General features: G+C 38.5%; 2 protein-coding genes across 4 annotated transcripts in view; both read right to left on the reverse strand.

Annotated features, from left to right (window-relative positions):
* Positions 1–124: 124 nt before the first annotated feature.
* Positions 125–21892, reverse strand: part of LOC134752873 (peritrophin-1-like) — a 90544-nt gene continuing 68776 nt past the window's right edge. The window contains exons 2-6 of one of the 2 annotated variants that reach the window (XM_063688643.1): positions 3637–3703; positions 2342–2508; positions 969–1145; positions 530–790; positions 125–220 (exon numbers count right to left, since the gene is read on the reverse strand). In XM_063688643.1, the coding sequence (XP_063544713.1) occupies positions 185–220; positions 530–790; positions 969–1145; positions 2342–2508; positions 3637–3655 (660 nt within the window). In that variant the 5' untranslated portion in view covers positions 3656–3703 and the 3' untranslated portion in view covers positions 125–184. Of the gene's footprint in view, positions 221–529; positions 791–968; positions 1146–2341; positions 2509–3636; positions 3776–21892 lie in introns of those variants that run through there. The other variant, XM_063688642.1, reaches the window with a different exon arrangement.
* Positions 6547–21892, reverse strand: part of LOC134752820 (adenosylhomocysteinase-like 1) — a 37600-nt gene continuing 22254 nt past the window's right edge. For both annotated transcript variants that reach the window (XM_063688571.1, XM_063688573.1), the window contains exons 2-10: positions 21236–21438; positions 19883–20021; positions 18135–18305; positions 17523–17655; positions 16723–16849; positions 15811–15888; positions 15347–15526; positions 14398–14565; positions 6547–13448 (exon numbers count right to left, since the gene is read on the reverse strand). In XM_063688571.1, coding sequence (XP_063544641.1) covers positions 13290–13448; positions 14398–14565; positions 15347–15526; positions 15811–15888; positions 16723–16849; positions 17523–17655; positions 18135–18305; positions 19883–20021; positions 21236–21438 — 1358 coding nt within the window. In that variant the 3' untranslated portion in view covers positions 6547–13289. The remainder of the gene's footprint in view (positions 13449–14397; positions 14566–15346; positions 15527–15810; positions 15889–16722; positions 16850–17522; positions 17656–18134; positions 18306–19882; positions 20022–21235; positions 21439–21892) is intronic.

Raw genomic sequence — 21892 nt, forward strand, 5'->3', positions numbered from 1 at the left:
CAACTACCACATACCTAAAAAAAATTTGTAACTACTACAATAACTACCCTTTCTCCTCTATTTTTAAGAAAGTTGAATTTAAATAAGTAGTTATCGAGTATGAAATATAAATGAAAACAGTGTATTGTATTTTTGTATTTTTTTATTTTGGAGATATAAAATTATTTGTAGAAAAGCCTATTTTTTATTGACAACCGGCTGATGCTGGCCAATCACAAAACTGTAAAAAAGAAAATAGGTTAAAGTAAGTAAAAGCTTCTTAAAACAGAGCCAGAATAGAATAGAATAGACAGTGCTCATGGAGATGAGCACTGTCGTTATAAGTGGACAAATTAATAATATGGCATTGGTATACTAAATAGCACATCTAAAACATGTAAATGATATAGGTACATATAATATTTGTATATAGGTATGACAACATAAATCAGCCAAATAGAAATGACTCAAATGACTGTCCAGACTTCAATTAAAAGTATTAAAACTACCTATGCTTCTTATTATTGACATGCTTCTACTGTATGCTTACCGAGAGTTTGGAGTTCCATTGCAAACCCGCCGGACAGTTCATGGCTACCTGAACCCCGCCATTACAAATGTTATATTTGCCGCAATCTTCATGCTTTGATAGAGCTCCTTGCTTACAGCCTACTTGTGATCCGCCATCTTGTGATCCACCATCTTGTTGGTCGCCATTTTCTTCGGCGCCATCTTGAGACGGCTCCGTTTGAGGTTTTTCTGTTGAAGCTTGTGAAACAGTGCAGTTAGATTCGGCGGACCACACGCATTCCTGCAAAAATGTATACGTTAAACCCTGGCGATGCCGTTTAGGCTTAGGTATTACTTAGATGAGTTAGTAAACAAATGACCAAAATCATCACCATAACCTCATAATGTGGTTCAGTGAAGGGGGGGACTCCTGCTCTAGGCACAATACCCGAGAGGTAGAAATGTAAACATTCTCTTACCAGAAGTTCAGCGTTGAATTCTAGCCCCGCCGGGCAATCCATCACGTGAACGGTACCATATTGGCAAACGATGAACTTGCTGCAGTCGTCAGGATGTGGTCTGGGGAGGAGGCTCCAGTCCGGACACAGCGCTGGGAGGGTGTTGTTACAGCCGGCGAACACGGGGTTTTGGCATACCTGCATTACGATAAACAGTAAATACTACCCAAAAATGTACCATGGAAGCAAGAAATAAATGAATACTGAATACTGAATACTGAATACAGTTGATATTTGATAAAGAAATTAATGCTCCCCACATATACAAATAAATGTTTTTTTTTTTTTCCAAAACGGATCAACCGATTTAGCAGAGGTTTTCCTTTAAAGAGTTTGTTATAAGTACAACGGTTCTGTGTGTCAGTGGTCTTAAGTATGTGTCACGTTTTAATACTGCGCTTCAACATTGGTAATCAAGGGATGCTTTAAATTAAGTACCTACTTATGATCAAATCATAGCTAAGTAAAAGTGCTTGGAAGTGATAATGGCTTGTCAAAGTGGTAGGGAAGTGCTAAGAAGTGGTAAGCTTATCAAAGTAATGCTCACTCGACTAGACAAACATTTTCCTTATCTTAAGTTTTACGGTACGAAATAAAATCGATTCATGAGAGGTGAGCTGAGCCAACCTTACACACTCGGTTAATGGATCGTTCGCCATCGTGTTTAATTACAAGTTTATAGGGATGAAGTGTGTGCCATCAGGACAGGTTTGCAGCACGGGAACGCCATAGGCACAAATGCACTTAGAACTTAAAACAGTCATTGGGACATACCCATACCCTGATTGGAGTGTGTATTGTTAGAACAGTTCTGCAGCACCAGATTTCCATGGAATTGATATAGAACTTGCAGCAGTGTTTTGCGGGACGAATGGAGAGCCCTTACAAACTTTCCAAGTGCATAAGGCCATCAGGACAATTCTGCGACACCGAAACTGATCACAGATAATGAGCATGGAACACTCTCAAGTAGGATGAGCAATGAGGAGCCCTACGACATTACCAAGTTAGAATAGTTTATTTAAATTAGGTTAGTTTATATTCTGTACCTACTTTTTTGTGGCAATAAAGCATTTTTCATTTCATTTCAAGTGCAAGGCTGATGTGTGCCCCATTAGGCCAGTTCTCCCGCACCAGATTCTTATGGAACTGATGTAAAACTTAGAGCACTCCCTATGCGGAATGAATGGGGAGCCCTGTGTGAACTATCCAAGTGCATAGGGCTGAGCGCGTGCCCTCAGGACAGGTCTGTAGCACTAGATACCCATGGGCACAGATAAAGAACTTAGTTCAGTACCTACATGAGGAAGCATTATGAGCTCTAACGGACTTACCGAGTGCATGGGGCTGAAGTGAGTGCCATTAGGGCAGGTTTGTAGCACCGGCACGCCATGAGCACACGTATAGAACTTAGAACAATCGGTTTCATGCGGGATGTTGAAGAATGGAGAGCCCTCTGGTGGGCATTCTGCGCCTAGCGCTGACGCGGCGAGGAGAGTCACTGAAAAATTAAGTTTGTTATAAAAATTTATGGATATCACAATGAGGCCACCTGTAGAAGATATCTACTTTAGGTAAACTTGAACCCTCACATTACCTGGTCCCTGTTTCACCACTACACCTAACAATAGCCAGTCACACCGTCACCACTGTGACAACAACCTGACTCTGACAATCGCCGTACATACCTTATCTGCGAGGTACAGTCGTTACCTATACTTACCGACCCAACTGGACAGTACATTGTCAGTGTCATAGGCCCCTGAACTGAAGCTCCGTTGTTCCACCGTAGCTTGCGTTTTTTTCTATTTACTATATGTTTCCGTAGGTACCAATGAACAGCCATGCATTGGAAAACTAGTTTATATTAGGCATTTATTACATGAGAACACAGTAAACAATTGAATAAATTTTCCAATAGCTGTAAGTATGCGTGCTGACGGTATGATACGATGAGGATGGGGCAGAAAACATCAAAACAAGGGCCGATTTTTGAATTTCGAGCGCTAGATTTCGTGATTTTCCCTTCATATCTCCACTACTATAGGCATTAAAATTCTACTAATAGAATTGAAAACGAGTGGTCAATACCACTAGATTCCCAATATTTATTGCTCGGATTTCAAAATCGGATCGGAAATGCTTCGGATTCGCCGTTTTCCACAGACTGTCGAGTGTAGAAATCGAGCGCCCGAAATTTAAAAATCGGCCCCTGATCTTGATCTTTTTGTCTGAGCTTTGACTACCGACGCTCACACTCGCTCAGTAAATGTGGAATTGCACGCAGGTTTAGCAGGAACTATAGAAAAAGCGTTTTCCCTAGGGAGTTATGAAGTTTCTAGTATTATCATTAACAGGTTTTTGTCTTTATACTTCATTTTTGTATCGCAAGTGTGATGAAAAACATTGTGTGTAACTCGGGGCGTAATAATTATGCAAACTTGAGTCTATAAATCGCTCCGGCAACCCGTCGCGATTTAACTATACTCTCGTTTGCAGTATTTTACTTACGCCCCATGTTGCACAATGTACTAAAATATAGACTAGTCAAACCTAGGACTTCCGAAATTTCGAGGTTTGACTACAACAGGTATAAGTACGAAAATATTTAGGTAGATTATTTACTTACCAAGTAGCATTGAGTACATTTTTTCGAGTAGTTTATAACCTAGTTACACAAATTGCTAGAAAGTAAGTACCTAGGTATTTCCACTGGACACTGACAGTGTACTGAAATCAGTTCCCTATTTAAACAATGCACTATCTCCTTATCATAGAGTTAAGTGTCACTAATCTGTACCACAATAACAATTATTTAGAAATCTAGTCATAATAAAATTCCCGGAATGTTTTGTGAATATTTTCCATCCAAATGGATAGAAAATACTTAGGGGAGTTGATCCTTGGGGAGACTTGGTCACCTAGATAATTTATAAATATATAGTTTGTCAATGGACTGTCTAATTTTAAACATAGACAGAGAGAATCATACTATCTTTGTCTTACACTAGTAGACTAGTACTAGCACCCAAAAGAAAAGGATGAGTAAAGTTCTTTTGGTTCTTATTTACTGACAATTTGGTTTGACCAACTATAAATTATAAATTCTACTTTTATGAAATATTTATTTACATACAAGACATATACAGTGGTACTACGTAAACGAAATTAATAACTAGCTTAAATCTAAAATAGGCCCTTGAGGCATTGTACCAAGGATGCTGGCGGCATTTCCTCGCAATGCTGATATGTTGTGTGAGGAAGGCGCCAGCTCGCGTCACCAGGGCGTCACCAGGGTGCGTAGCCAACGTGCAATCGTTAACGCTCCTTAGCGAACGAAACGCAACTGTCACTGTCGCACTAGTGGGGAAGTTAGAGTGATAGAGAGAGATTACTACGATACGCTACGGAGCGTTAACGATTGGCAACCAGACGCTTCGCTATTTCTGCAAACAACTTGTGCGCGCTGGGACAAAGTTATATTAAATTTAAATAGATCTAAACTAGCAATTCAAACTCTACCACGTCAAAATCAGGGGGATACCGCCGTTTAGCCAATATATTTTTCGCCAAATTTCACTTCCCAACAAACTTATGGTATCAGTTTCATTTCCCAAATGAAATTTTAGCAAGTTTTTTACTTCGCAACCATTTCATTTCCCAACCCCATACTTGCGAAATGAAATTTTGCCAAATGATAATTTGCGTAAAATAGTTTGGGAAGTAATACTTTGGGAAACGATTTTTGGCAATACATTAGTAAACCCAAAATCAGGACATAATAGCGATTGGTTCCTTTAGGACAGTTAAAAGTACCTATTTCTCGTTTATTGGCAATTAAATTATGGTTTTATAACTTAGGTTACCAAGTCTCCACTACTTACTTTAAAAGTTGTGAGCAAAGTTTGCATTAGGGTTCCGGGTTCCGTACCCAAAGGGTAAAAACGGGACCCTATTACTAAGACTCCACTGTCCGTCTGTCTGTCACCAGGCTGTATCTTATGAACCGTGATAGCTAGACGGTTGAAATTTTCACAGATGATGTATTTCTGTTGCCGCTATAACAACCAATACTATATAAAAAGTACGGAATCCTCGGTGGGCGAGTCCGACTCGGACTTGGCCGGTTTTTTTTGTATTAGTTGTGTGCTGTTTATTTTTTCTTTAATTAAATTGATTTTATTTATTTTTAAACAAAACAAACCCGTGTGCACACAGTATAGTTATCTTTCTTTTCCACAACTCTGATTCAGAAAGTATTAATGTAAACAACAATAAACCTCTTATCGAATACAATATGATAACGCTGAGAGGAGTCCTCAATATGCTACAGTACCTTAGAAACAAAACAACTTAAGTTTTTAGTGAGCATTTCTTGTGTTTAATTGCAAGAGCTTTCAGTACTAGAACTATCTTTCTTACTACATTTAAGTGTATTTAAGTCTTTCTAGTCCTCAAGCAGATTAAGTGCCAGTTGCACCATCCGCACTTGACAGACTGATCAACGTCACCCGGCGCGCCGCGGCGGTTTACTATGTAACTTTCCATACAATACAATTTAGCGAACTCTAACGATGACAAACAGTTTGGTGGTTAGGGAATGCAAAACCGGTTTTTAATTGTATGGAAAAACCGGTTATTAACCAATATTTCATACAAATAAAAACCGGTTTGCATTCCCTAACCTTAGTGCATGCCGACAAGATTCACGATAAGAGTTTTGAATGATTCACGGTTAGTTTCACTAGACTTATATTGACCGGGATATATTGGGATATACGGGAGTGACCCGTGAACAAGATGCATGTAACTGCGTCGAAATATACGCCCTGCCCGAGTCTGTGTTTCCGCATGAGTACAATCTGGGGCTCTTCAAGGCAAAAGTTAATAGGTATCTCGTAGGTAAGCGTGCTCCACCGTAGACCGCATCATCACTTACCAACAGGTGGGATCGTGGATCGTGGTCAAACGCCTGCCTATACATCATAAAAAAACATAAGGTTAAAAATAATAATAATCATAAGGTTGTGAACCTTAATATGCAGGTGTCGCTAGTGACGTCGTCACAGTTGCAATGATTAAATTCGCGTTGATTGACGGATGGTCAGCTGGCGCAATTGGTAACGCATTGTACCGGCAATCCAAGGATGTGGGTTAGAGTCCCACGTTGACCAGAGTTGATCATCGTTGATTTTTTCATTGTGATTGTGATTGACATCTGTATATACAATTAATAGATCATAAAAAAGGTCTAAAACAATACAAAAGGTAATTACGGTCTATATCCCGGACAATATAAGTCTAAGGTTCAGAATCAGAATCAATTTTTTTTATTCGTGATAAACTTAAAACTATAATTACATACAAAAGTATAATTAAAACTATAAGAAACACGAAAATGGTCTCGCCTCAGCATAATGCTGACCCGAAAGTCAGCGCTGATCCTCCGGCGAGACCATTTTGGTTTTGGTTCACAGTGATGCGTTATCGGATAGGCGTGGAGTTTTCAGGGTTAACCGTGTAAAAAAAACAAAATTACTTTACGAAAAACCTTTATTTATTAAACATTGCAACAATATCTAACTTCGCTACGAATCCGTAGTTTAGGCGTTTTCACTAATAGTAATTCCACACTCACAATAAATAATATTAGAGCATAGATACTAGAAAAGTATAGACATCCCTAATAATGAAGGTTATTCCAAAGTTAGATCTTATTCTTTGCTACATATTCGAAAACTTGGCGTTTTGCAATAAGGAGTATTACTGCAATGTTCTGCCGCCAGAGGGCAGTACTAGCACAAACCATAGAGTAACTTATACCAGGCGTGGCTCACTCCGCGATTTTGTCGCGTCGCTACAAGTACATGCGGCCCACACCAATGTTGGTGTCTAGAAATAGTAGTTGCCGCGCACCGCTACGGAACGGACGCCTATTCGCGCTTGCGCCACCTTGCGGTCATATCTGTCGTAATAGACGCGTTTTGTTAGAGAGTGAACCTTCTGTACCAAGAACTATTATTTATTCTGTACTTATACATATAACCTATGCCGTAAACAGTTTTTTACATGTTTTCACAGATTATTTGTTACGAATAAATATGACATTGATGCATCAAGGTGGTTTGTTTACTTTTTGTGCTAGTGGCGCCCCCTAAGCAGAGTTTTGCATAATATTCACCATTAAATGATTAGGTCCAGTACAAAAGCATTTAGTACAAAATTAAGATTAATTTTGACCTAGGGATGTCTACTCTTTTTCTAATATTATTTATTGTTCTTTACATCCCGATTTTTATACAAGGCCAAATTAAGAACCATGGCACATTATGACATTACATATTTAGGTATTATATAACACTTGAAACTCGTTTTGTACACATAATTAATGTCATTATCGGGTCTAACCCCAGGTAGCAAAATGACGTCAGCGACGTCATAATGACGGCATTATTACGTCATAATGACGTCGCTGACGTCATTTGACGTCATTTTGCTACCTGGGACGCGATTAAACTTCATTATTTTACCTTTTTCCCGACGATTCAACTAGGTTGCACTAGCTGTGGTCACGGAAGACTGACGTCCAAGCAAAATGCCAATTTATTTAGGTATTATGTAATTGGTTTAGGTTAGGTAGGATTTGATTGTTTTAGGTATTATGTTTTTGAAACCGCCATATACTAAGTTTTTATTAAGGTTGTTAGTTGTGTCGCGTTTTTTTTATTATTATCAGATATTACCTATAATTTTCCGAGCGAAAAGGTCTCCATTTTGTCTTGGGCAAAAATGCTTTCGTATGTTAAAAGCAACGCAATAGCATAACGCAAGCTCCTGATGACACTCCACGGTACGGAGTGAAACATGTCGAGCGTTTTTCGACAATACGTGAGTTTAAGACCCGTTTTTAATATATGTAATTAATCGCATTTTGTCGTGAAATTTTGTTAATTCTGTTTTTAAATATTTTCAAAATGTCAGACCTATAGTAGTATAGTATAGTTCTAGTATGATATGGTTCTAAATATTGTATATTTAGGGAGCTAGCAAAGCGTCTCACTGATGCTACGGGTGACCAGAGGGCTGGTTACTTCCTTGCCCAGCGCATTGGCATCGCTATTCAGCGCGGCAATGCTACCAGCCTTCTGGGCACCTTACCAGCGCCGAGCTAGCTCCCATTTTTTACTTGTAAATATATGTAGATATTTTTAGTTAATTTATGTTTTTATATTTTTATGTTTGTTAGAAATATATTAACTTAACTTTAATTATATTAACTTTCGTTCTAAATTAGGTCTGTAAGAAAATCGGAATTCTAATTAAACTTCATTTACTCGTCACACACACAAATCACTTTTATTCTACACATTGTTGGATTTTCAATGTACAGTTTACTTAAATAATGAGAGTTTCGGTACAGTCAACTTTTTATCTTTATTTGTTAAGGTTTCATTTCTAAATCATTATTAAAATATGCTAAATAGAGAATACAAACACATTTTTGGTATCGAATTATTATTTTAAATTGTTTTTTTTTATATGAGTTTATACGGTTTATATGAGTACTTTTTTCACAAAATTAAAAATTTTCGCATATAATCTTGCATCAAAATCTCTCATTATTTAACAATTTGGAATGTAATAAAATTAAAAAAAGTACATCCTTTTACACAAAAATATAGCACAAAAACAACATAAAAATATGAATCGCATACGAACCAAATAACAAACATATTATATCTTCATCAAATACAATTTATATAACTTAAATACAAATACAAAAAATAAAAGGTAACAATGTCACCGATATCACGATTATGTTACATTAACATGACTGAAAAAAATAATTATAAAGCTACTAAAAACAAACAAAAAGTGGTCAAATTAATTTCTTGTAATCTTTTAAATTAACTTATTCTTAAAGGCATAGTTAAATGACCTAGAATTACCCCCGGAAACCCCGAAAATGACTACTTTGTAAGTGTTTTATTTTTTATTCGTCTACTAGCTTTTGCCCGCGACTTCGTCTGCGTGGAATTAGTAATTTGGGTTCCTTACTTAATTTTAAAACAAATCTACTCTCTTCTTTTCACCCTCAAATTGGTCCACTCTTAAAATTTCCACCTCATTTTATACACCCTTAAGGGATGATTTCGGGAATAAAAATTATTCTATATCCTTCCCCACAGCTCAAACTATTCCCATACCAAGGTTCATCTAAATCGGGTCAGCGGTTATTGATTCCCCATACAAAATTCCACCCCCCTTTTCACCCCCTTGAGGGGTGAGTTATGGGATAAAAAGTATCATATGTCCTTCCCCGGACTCTAAGTATCTGTATACCAAATTTCAACTAAATCGGTTCAGCGGTTTAAGCGTGAAGAGGTAACAGACAGACAGACACACTTTCGCATTTATAATATTAGTAAGGATTTTATATGGTACCTACATGTTCGAATGTCCAATTGTGCATGGGTATAACATATCTAGGGTTGGTTTCCGAGAGAGCATACTTGTACAGATGTAGTGAACAATCCTTTGCCATCATTTCTTGGAAACGTTCGTATTTGTCATGCTACTTCAGTCTACGGTGACTGCTATAGTCGTTGGCCACTACATAGTAATTGGCCACTCCTAACAAATCAGAAAGAAACAAGGCAATAGGGAATATTACGCAAAACTCTGCATAGAGGGCTTCAGTAACGAAGGCATCACGAAATCTAAAGTTCGGTTTCTGCCCTATCACTCTTACATATTCGTTGATAGAGAGGCAGATAACGAAATTTAGATTTTCGCGGTTCGCGATAGGCCACCTGTAAACAAACCGCCATGATGCATCAATGACATAGTTTGTATAAGTTACTTTATGGTTTAGAATGTGCACTAGTGCTACACTCTGGCGACAGAACATTGCAGTAATATTCCCTATTGAAGCCTTATTGTTAAGATTGGCCACTTACTATGTAGTGGTCAATAACTATGTAGTGGCCAATAACTACAGCAGTCACCGTACCTCAGTACTTTTTGTACTGAGACTGACTGACTGAAATAACATTCGTAAGTTTCCGTGAAAATACGATGGTAAAGGATTATACACTACATCTGTAGCATGATTAATAAATATTAATATTATACATAGGTTTCTTAGGGCCACTTGCACCATCACTAACCCGGGGTTAACCGGTTAAACCTGGGGTTACCATGGTTACGAGTACAATTTGATACTGGGTTAACGGTTTAACCGGTTAACCCCGGGTTAGTGGGATGGTGCAAGTAGCCCTTACATCTCAAAAGGCTTCGAAGGGTAACATATTAAAACTCAATTTCGTCAATAACTAAATAAATACACATTTGTAACGTTTTTACATCCTAATACTGCATCTCCTATATTTGCCATATCGATCGATTTGTACATTGACGAACTAGGCTACATTCGCTAATTGTGGCTTTCCAGCACAGAAGGGTCCTTATGATTTAAGTGCAATAAGGACCAGTTTATCTGAAATTCCAACATAAATTTTAATAGAATGGTTCTTATTGCACATGAAGCATAAGGATCCTTTTCTGATGGAAAGCCACAATTGTTTTTAGTTACAAAATTGCAAATAAATATACATTACAATTGTACAATATCGTTCGGTCAACTATTGAAGAATAACTACATTTTTGGCAAGTATTCAATAGAGTTTTATACAATCGTGATATAATAGAGAGCTCTTCAGTCAACTACCATGTTTAGGGCACGAAGCTTGCTGAGTGGCCTAATGAAGGTACGAGATTGAAAAGCTTGATTATATCACTATTGTATACAATACTTTTTCTACGAGTCATCTAAAATAATACTTTTTCTACTGCAAAATCTAAATAATTAAAGAAAATTAGGTACGTATTTCAGTAATACAAAAGACATCAATGCGTGCATAATATATGAATATTACTCGTGAAAAAGTCGCGCGTTGGTGTCTTTTCCACTGGACCGCGGCGCCACGTGATTGGTCAAATTCATTATTGTTGACTACAGCGTTTGCTTATGAATATTATAGTTGATAAAAAAAATTGTTACAATATTTTTTGTGACGCTATTTTAATACTGCGATATGCCGTTGAAAAGTTGGTCGAAAACTAAGTAAACCTTCAAATACAAATAATGTTATTCAATCCAAAGGTCTTGCAAAAAAAAAAGTAGATAATGCTAACTGATAATTTTTGCCAAAAAACAAAGTGGGTGCATTTACTTTTAAACCAAAAACTAACTTAAATCATTGGTTTAATTTAAAATCGGAACGAATATTCTCAAATAACACTACGTGTGATTGGATACATTTTTATGAGTTGAATTGTCAAAAATTCCGCTAGATGTGTTGACAAACATTTGACAATCCAATTTTATATTATATGGGTCATTTTCTATGAAAAGGGACCTTATTGTCGATGGCGCTTACGCCGCACAGCGTCGCGCAGCATTGTATTTATACCGGAGCATCGTTTATAATGGCGTAAGCGCCATCGACAATAAGGTCCCTTTTTATAGAAAATACCACATATAATATTCAAATTTTCTATCGAAGGACAACCCCTACATTCTTTAAATTTGCCGCCTTTTTCTACCGACGAAAATGACTTACCAAACTATAGTTAGATTTTTTAAGATGTCCAAATGATAGAAGTTCTTAAAAAAACAACTATATCACAATTTTTATGTGGCCTCACAACGCCATCTACATCAGCTGCCAAATTTGCAGCTACAATCTTAATATAATTTTGCCTATGGTTTATCATTATAAAACAGTTGACGAACTGAAAAATAAATGAAAACGGAAAATGTACAAAACACAATTATTTCAAATCTGCCGACGAGTTTATTTTAACGGCCGTCTGAGCGAGGTCTTATGAAATGAGAGTTAGGCATGTAAACATCTGCTTTTCTCAAAAAGTGCGAAGAATTTAAAGATTTCAGTGACGCGAAGTAACATTAAAGTCACGTGGCCACAGACCTTATCATAGAGATTTCTACATTTATTTAATATTTTTTTGCTTTGTTATTCCTGTAATTTTTTTATTGATTTCCAAACTTAGCAGAACCTGCTAACGAAATTACTTTATTTAAATGCACCATAAAGTGCATGAAGTTTAATTCCTTTTGAAGTTATGAAAAAAATTATGAAGGAAATACTCGACTTTCACGAGTTCGAATTTGGGCACTGACGGCGTATTTTCCATTTTTCGTTTATTTCGGGTTGTATGTACATGAATTTTAAACCTTTTGAACGGTTTATGTCATAAACAAAAACGTCACTGTCTCGCCAAGATAACGGGCGCAAGCGAGCGAATCTAAACTTTACTTGAAAGTGTCAAGGATACTTTGACAGCGTCCGCCATAACCCATATAGTGGTCCTTGGCGCTGTGGGCACGACTAGTGACGACCAGTTTATGGGTTCTTGGCGTTCAAAGGGTTAACATGAGTGGCTAAGTGCCTAAATCCTAATGGCGTTTACTGTTTACTGACAAAATCTTGTCTAACAGCTAATACTCGCGTAGGTTGGTAGGTAGACCGCTGTTTAGCGATAAGACCGTCTGTTGTTTAAGATGTTACTTATCTTGGCCCAATGTACGTTGCGTCTCACTCTCTCATTAATCAGAATGTGAGACGCAAGACATTGGACCAAAATATTGGACAGATTGAATACCACCCTTAATCTCTGCCAGAGTTGCCGTTTTCTTTAGTATTATTTTCGTCTATTGAGGTGTGCAATATAATTTCAATGCAAGTGTGGAAAGTGTGTTATTATTTACGAGACCATACAAGTAAATGATTTTTTTCTGTTAACGACAACCAACGTGATGATAGTTCCATTCAGCCAAATAATAAAAAAGTTTTTTATTGAAATATCGTATTATGTAACGTTATATTTATATAATAACAAATAAATACTTATTTTATATCGCGTAGCAATACTTTTTGTATGTAATAAATGTCTAATGGCAAAATAAAAACATATAAAGTTTTTGAACATCCAAACTCTTTGGTGTGTACTTATCGATTACGGTCAGAATTAAATTTAATAAAGCAGGAAAAGTAAAAAGTACAAAAACCAACTTTGCGAACGCTAAATAGCTACTTAAAGTAGCTCTTTTTGAGCAACTGTATTTGTATTTATTTTGTATTGTATTGTATTGTACTTTTGTTACATTGTTACTCAATTCAAACTCTATTTCACCATGATAAGGTCTATTATTGTTCAGCAGTGGCCATGTTACGGAGGAGCAATTTTCCCTCTATGCTAGTACCTATAATAGTTAGGCTTAAAAGGGCCGACCTTGTTGAGACCTAGGTATTTGGCCTGTTCGTCCGTGAGTTCTGTGAGATGAGCGTCGAAGGTGGGGAGGTGGAGGCTGGCCACGTATTCGTCCATTTTCTTTGGCAGTAAGTATACGTCCGCCTGAAATGAACAATCAGAATCAGAATCAAATATTTTATTTGTGGTAAACTTAAAACTATAATGACATACTAAAACTAAATAAAGCATAACTATGCTATGTATAACTAAAACTACAAACATTCATTAAACAGGTAAGAGTTAAAGTTTACCACTAAATGGTCTCGCCTCAGCATAATACTAACCCGAAAGTCAGCGCCGATCTTCCGGTGAGACCATTTGCGGGTCACGATCGCAGCCGTACGACACGGCCCAACCACAATTAGGTACTATTAAATAATAATATCTGTGAGTGGTTTTAATAGATAGAAAACGTAGGAATAAAACGCTGCGCCTGTTATACTATATTCAATTACCATGCATATGCACAGTAAGTGTTACGCTAAGGGATTGTTATGTGGGGCAATAGTAGTAACTTAAATGGCCCTTATCACAAAGAACGGCGTGCATCAGAGCAATACGATATGTGTAATACGTTCGGACTATTTATATTAGAGCAGTCAAAATCAAACATAGCCGGTCAATCAAATTTGTCAGTAGAAAAAGGAGCGAAATTCAAGTTTTCTATGGGACGATAACCATTGGCGCCTACATTTTTTAAATTTGCCGCTCTTTTTTGCAGACGCAAATGGTTTGACAGCCTACACCTATATTGATGTGGGCGAAGACTATGTATGTACAATTTTATTATTGAATTTGGCCAAATTGATTTGCCTTATATTTATGAGTCCCCTTGCACATAAGCGGTATATAATACAATTCTATCAAAACTAGAGCCTACATATCTTGACAGAGACAACAAATAAAATGATGGGAGAGAGGAACAGAACAGCACGAGTTACAAGAAGATCTACTTTACCTTGCATATGTAGAACAAATTTTACTCTACGGCTTTATAATTTGGGGAAAAGGTACTAACATTAATAGTGCGTAGAAAGCAAACAAAACTTACCTTGTATCGATGTTGGGGTGCGTTATACAGCTCTATTAAAGCCAGGGCCTGCGTAGCGGCCGTGACAGAGACAACAAATGAGGGAAGAGAGGAACAGCACAGGTTGGCAAGACGACCTTCCGCCAGTAGCACAATGCGTTTGCCGTTCGGCCAAATTATGTGGTCCACCTGTAATAAAACGTCAACATTAAAATAATGAAATCAATATTTTTTAAGGAAACAAAATTACGATCCACACTCGGCTGGAAAAATGTTGGTAGTTTTTGCATGATTACGAAATACGACGTAGTGACTGAAAATTAATATTGACCAAGCGAAGCGTCACCGTTTTATCTTGGGAAAAAATTTATAATAATATATTATTATTAATTCATTTATTCATATAAAATAAATACACAGTTACATATATACTACAAATGCGCCAAACTGGAGTAACCAGTTTGTCGGCGCGCCGTAAAAGTAAAAAAAAAGTAAAAGGTGTGTGTGTGTCTGTCCAGGTACTCCCCTCTACGGATAGAATATCTCAACCGATTCTAGTGAAATTTCGTGAGCAGTTGCGACAATTACAGTATATTTTTCCCAAGTTTTGGGAAAATCTTGAAAATGGCGGAGCCATGGGGGTTCGCAAGGTCTACAGCTCACAGACCCACTAGTTATAATATTAATAAAGGGTCTGTATTGTTTTTTCTCAGAAACGCGTAACTTTACAGGATTGCCATAACACAGACCTAACCTAACCTATCTATAGGATAACCTGATGAAAATCCTGAAAAGTTAACGGTTTCAGAATTATGACTAATGATAATTTGACAATCATTACATTATGACCTTCAATAATTATGCAAAGGGAATAAATCACAAGAGCTTAAATTCGACTTGAGATTATACGCGGCATGCTTCTTCTTCACAAGGCAGAACCAGAATAACTCCAGTCTTGCGTCTCTCTCACCTGGCTTCTCACTCGCTCCCACAACAAGTCCGGCGTCCTCAGAGCATGCACATCAACTTCAGTGTTAGAGTGCCCCATATTGCATACAACGCAACCGTTTTTCATCCTCTCCATGTGTTCACGTGTGACGACCCCTTTATTGCCTGTCGCTGTTATTACGATGTCCACTTGTCTTATCACCTGTAAAGGGGAAAACGTTCTTATCAGTGACGACCATCCTTTTGTTTTCAATAGGGTATTTGACAATATTTTTTTTACTTTTACCGAAGAGTATATTATATGGGTGTACAGTCACCATCAGATATATCGGAGCGGCCAGGGTGCTCACAAATATCTGAACACGCCTCTATAGTCCAGGTATTAGAGTGCGTGTTCAGATATTTTTGGGCACTTTGGCCGCCCCGATATATCTGATGGCGACTGTACAAAAAAGGGCAAAAAGATGAAAACATAGTGGCAATTACCTCATTTAATTTGACAACTCTAAAGCCATCCATGGCGGCTTGTAGCGCACAAATTGGGTCGATTTCTGTCACGTACACCTGTAAACAATGTTAGTTATTCATTAAACTATTTATACATGTTTATCGAACTCCGTAATAGATATATACAGTCTAAGGAAAAAACGTGCCTCGGAAATAAAAAAAAATTGATTCTCGATCAGATGGCGCAACTACCTTTGCCCTGCTCTCGTATAGATGGCGTTGACGGTTTCGTTTGTTATTTAACAATTTTAACTCATATCAGTGCAAATACAAAAATAATCATTTATCCATATATAAATACATTTATTGATATTTTTATTTTTAGTTTTAATCGTGTGTCGATAGATGGCAGTGAATTTACTGTGGCTACAAAATTTACTATGACAGTACTGCTCTATCCCGTTATATCCTCTTTGCTGGCGGCTATGTGGAGAGTTGTGGCATAAGACGATAAGACCATATTACTAAGGTGTAGGTTTTAATAGGATTTCTTACTGTAGAATTGGTAAAAGACCGGCCAAGTGCGAGTGAGACTCGCGCACCGAGGGTTTCGTACTTTTTAGTATTTGTTGTTATAGCGGCAACAGAAATACATCATCTGTGAAAATTTTAACTGTCTAGCTATCACGGTTCATGAGATACAGCCTGGTGACAGACAGACGGACAGCAGTCTTAGTAATAGGGTCCCGTTTTTATTCTTTAGGTACGGAACCGTAAAAAGGTGCATTTCCGTTGCCAGGGAGATTTTCGGATTATACTGAGCAACTTTTACTATGGGACCAATCACGAAATCGAGATATAGAAAGTTGTGGCATAAGACTATATTGCTAAGGGGGGGTTTTGATAGGATTTCTTACTGTAGAACTAGTAAAAATCAAAATATTGACTCACCACACACCCCAGTGCCTTGAGCGCTTGACAACACCCTTTGCCGACTTCCCCGTACCCGCATACTACCGACTGTTTCCCACCGAACATGAGATCCGTACTTCTTTTTAGGGCGTCTATTATGCTTTCACTGAAAAATACGACGATCGTAATGATTAACATCACTTATAGATTATATATAAACAGAAATAGATGTCATATAATAAAGAAAAGAATGAGTGAAAGAAGGCTAACAAAGATAATAAGATAAGATAATAATTTATTTCATTTCAATCTTAGTTGGTAAATACATAGTGGTCGAGTCCTCCTATTAGGTATGAAGTACCTGTATCAGGAGAAACAAAGAGAGTTTATAAGGGAGAGGTAGAAGGGAGTTGGAAGGGGCAGACCTCGGCGGACTTTCTCTAATCAGATCGGGGAAATCCTGAAGAAAGGCCAGGTCAAGAGCACCCTAAACCGGCGAGCGTGTATGAGGAATGTTATGAAAGTGAAGGAAGCGAAAGAGGTACGTCAGGATCGTAGCAAGTGGAAATCCGTGGTCTCTGCCTACCCCTCCGGGAAATAGGCGTGATTATATGTATGTATGTATGTATAATAAAGAAAAAGTGACGAAGCTGTCCAGTGGTGAAGGCCGGATTCACACAAGAGTAATTCAAATTGGTCTCTGTATGAAAAATTTCGAACAAAGTGGCTCGTTTCCATTACTTTGGTAATCTGGGTTGCAGATTAATTTTTTCTCTCTCTCTCTCTCTCTCTCTCTCTCTCTCCCGCTACATTTAAAAGAGACAAAACTCAAAACTCACCGGCAAGAGTACAGATTATCAAATTTCGTCTTGGTGACAGAATCGTTGACATTCATGGCGGGAACGCACAGCTTGCCCGCTTTACTTAGCTGGTATAGTCTGTGGACACCCGTCACGCTCTCTTCTACTATGCCTGAAAGAGACGAAAAGTATAATTTGAAAAAAAAAAATGAGCTACGTTAGTTTGAAAAACCTTGGAGCATACTTAAGCGGGCCAGTAACGCGCTTGTGGTGTTTCTGGACGAGCATTTATCTTATCTTTAATACTTAAGCGGGCCAGGCCAGTAACGCGATTATGGTGTTTCTAAAGTCACAAGCTGTGGTGTCTACTTACAATTAGGCGGGTCATACGCTTGTTCACCACCGCCGCGCCATGGTTTAGAAAACCTATTGACTACAAACACGATCAGACCATTAACGATGAAATTCAAAATAGCGGCCACTTTTACTATTATTACCTTTAATCTGTTGGAAGGCAGCGGCATGTTTCTTCAGCATCAAATGTGTCTCCTCATTCGTCGAGAATCATGTTCGGCCAGATGGCGCTGGGGGCGCAGCAATCCCAATTAACAACGAAATTGAAAATGGCGGCCACATTTAACTATTAGTTACCTTTAATTTGCTTAAAAGCTGCGGCATGTTTCTTCAACATGAGATGTGTGGCGTCTCCTCCGTCGTCGAGGATCATGTTCGGTTGCCAGGTAGCGCTGGGGGCGCAACACTGATCGATACACCACCAGAAGGCTTCTTCGCTCTCGCCTCGCCAGGCGAATACTGCGAAACCTTAACAAGGAGAAATTAAATAATTATTTTAACAAACCGGACAAGTGCGAGTCGGACTCGCCCACCGAGGGTTCCTTCCGTACTTTTTGGTATTTGTTATTATAGCAGCAACAGAAATACATCATCTGTGAAAATTTCAACCGTGTAGCTATCACGGTGCATGAGACACAGCCTGGTGACAGACAGACAGGCGGACAGAAGGACAGACGGACAGACAGACAGACGGACAGTGGAGTCTTAGTTAATAGGGTCCCGTTTTTACCCTTTGGGTACGGAACTCTAAAAATACGTGGGTCTCAAATGTCTAATACTGGGTGTGTCTGTGGGTATACTGATTAGAGTGCTTCGATCCAGGCCCAGTAGATACTATTACTTATTCTGTGCCAGTAGTACAGGAAAGCCAAATAACAGATGGCTGGAAAATGTCACGTAACGTGTAGTCAGAATTTCCAAACTAGGTAGTGTTTACCTAAAACTACTGAATCCATAATTATTTTCTTCGACATTACCTACGTATGGTCCACATACAGTAAAATATGTCATCAGAACGGTGATGAGGGGTGCATTCGTCGCGGTGGCTAAAAAATAAGTGCATTCCCGTTGCCAGGAAGGTTTTGGGATTATACTGAGCAACTTTTACTATGGGACCAACCTCGAAATCGCGAAAAAAAATTTGGCTGTTTCATACATTTTGGCTGGCCCATTTTCTATTGGAGGGTACATTTTCGCGATTCCGTGGTTGGTCTCATAGTGGCAACGGGAATGCACTTATTTTTGAGCCACCCTGTATAATGCAATAGAGAAACTCTGGAGAGCAAAGTCAGCTAGTATTTGGTCACTAGTGAAGTCGTAACTACTACGTTTCTCTGATTTGTGTACTTAAATTGTTAAATAACCTCAATCTAAGTTATCGTTGCCGTGGGAAGTATTTAAACACAATGGGATAATAAGTAAAAGACACGCAAACTACTTCGTATCGTAAACAATAGTAGTGACAGCAACACAATCAGCTGATTATTTTTAAACCTATATTATTGCAATAAGCGTCAGGAATATTCAGTTAACTTTATCGACGATGGTACTCAAAGAATCAAATGTTTTATTCGTGATAAACTTAAAGCTAAAATTACATACAAAAGTTACAAAAGTATAACTAAAACTATAAGCATTAACTAACTTAGTGGACATGTCACGCGAGTGACTAAAAACACGTGAGTGACTAAAAACACGTGAGTGTAACCGCTAAGTTAGTTATGTCTCACGATAGTTTAAATTCGACTATAAGCATTCATAAAATGAGTTTACCACATAAATGGTCTCGCCTCAGCATAATGCTGACCCGAAAGTCAGCGCTGATCTTCCGGCGAGGTTGGGCCACGATCGCAGCCGTACGACACGGCCCAACCATAAGCTGAACGCAGCCTTTGCAGCAGCGACAAGCGCCATCTTGTCTCTACTCGTAGGTAAATATTCCGAATTTCAGATTGATAGCATAAGTAAGTAGTTCCAGAGATATTTAACAATGTGACAGTGACAGACCATTGCACCATAAGGGCTTCAAAAAACAGATAACTTACCTGCGTGTGCTAACGCTGCCGCAACTTCATTCTGTGTACTGTAGATGTTACAGGCCGCCCAACGTACTGTAGCGCCCAATGCAGCTAATGTTTCGATGAGAACTGCGGTTTGGGCGTTGATGTGCGTGCAGCCCACGATCTGTAGAAAAAAGGAGTGCTCGTTAAAATCTGCAACGAAAATATGTATTATTTTTTATACCACGTCGGTGGCAATTAATGGTAAGCAGTTACCGTAGCCTATCGACGCCAGAGATATTACATGCGCGTTGCCGACCCTTTAAAAACCTGTACACTCCTTTTTTGAAGAACCCCATACTGTAGCCCCTCGGGAAAACCTCGGTAGCAGGCTCATTCCACAGCCGAAGCGTCCGCGGGAGGAAATTCCTCTTAAATAGCACTGTACGCGACCATTTAGGTTCTAGGGTGTGAGGATGAACACCCTGCTGACGGCGAGTGGTGCGGTGATAGAAAGCGGCCGTTGGCATCATGTCAAACAATTCTTCAGAGCACAGCCCATTGTACAAGCGGTAGAACACATACGCTTTCGCGGTTCAAAATTTGTAAAGCTAACTGATTTTGTAACTTAAATGACGATTGTGGACGCATCTACGCGATTTGCATATGTTAAATTACGCTTGAGTGGGACTTAAGAGTTTACAAGGTGAATGTGATGATCTGATAAAGATCTTGAAAGACCGCTGGAAAAGCTTATATCATCAGTGGACTTCTTGAAAATGTTAAGAACCTTGGCATCTTGAAGTTGCACTTAGCCTCGATCATCTCTCTCATCTCTTAGTCATGATACCTGGCATCTCCTGGCCATCTCTATCTTTAAAAAGTACACTGTCTCAATACTCTCAATGCCAAGACTGGAATTTGAACCACGGGGATGTCCCCGTGATGATGTCATAACGATGTACTGTGAACTTACCTTAGCATCTTTTAGATGCTTATCTTCCTTAGCCCTGGCTCTTAAAGCTATGATATATCCCACATTGCCATGACTAGAATTCGACGGGTACAATGATAATGACTTACCTTTGTATCTTTAAGAGGCTTTCCTTAGCCCTTGCCCTTTAAACCACATTTGACAGTGTTGTTTTTGTATTTCTATAGCGAACTTGGTCAATAAGGCACTCTTGTCTGGCGTTTCACTTAGTACCTTTTTTTTAGAAAAAGGTAAGCATTTGACCGCATTCTCACCTGATGATAAGTGCCGATGCAGTTTAGGATGGAACATGCTTAAGTACCTAAAAGACCTACTTACTTTAGCATCCCTAAGAGATGCATCTTCCTTAGCCCTGGCTCTAAATATGACCCTAGGTTACCTCATGAGGCTAATGTCTTTCTTACCTTAGCATCCTTAAGTGGTTTGTCCTCTTTAGCCCTGGCCCTCAAAGCCATGATCCCAGGCATCTCCTGCTCGGCTATCTCTATCTCTCTCCGTCCGAACGCATGCTGTTCCACGTTTCTCACGCAGTAATTAGGGTTGGGGGTGCCAGCTGCGATCGCCTTCTCATGGGGTTGTATGCCTTCGTCTTCTTCTGATGATGACCCTGCGGAATTAGGGTCATTAGTTCTGGACATAGACAAAAGGCAAGGAATACTAAGGGAAAGTTTCGCAAATTTCCTAAACATTGTCATTGTCAAGTGCCAAACTTTACTTGGCTGGAAAACACAGTCACACTCGAGCTCAAGCTAGAAATCTATTTTAGATATTTATTTCTGATTGAGGTTGAGTTGATCATGATTACGGTATGGTATAGTGCAAAAAATATCGTAGCAAATTTAAAGTCTGGCACGCTGCTACTTCTTGTAAGTGAATATTATTTTGTATTTTCCCTTCTGTTTTTTCACAATTTTGTGCGTTCCATACCATTGCTTGCTATTGCGTTTAAAGATAACCTGAGAAATTAGTCCGATACGATTAAGATAACTGGAAACTTGGTCATGATCATTTAGCGCAAAGTAATCTACCGTATTAAATTCTGGCAGAAAGTCACAGGTTGC

Source organism: Cydia strobilella, chromosome 25, assembly GCF_947568885.1.
Source record: "Cydia strobilella chromosome 25, ilCydStro3.1, whole genome shotgun sequence".
Lineage (NCBI taxonomy): Eukaryota > Metazoa > Arthropoda > Insecta > Lepidoptera > Tortricidae > Cydia > Cydia strobilella.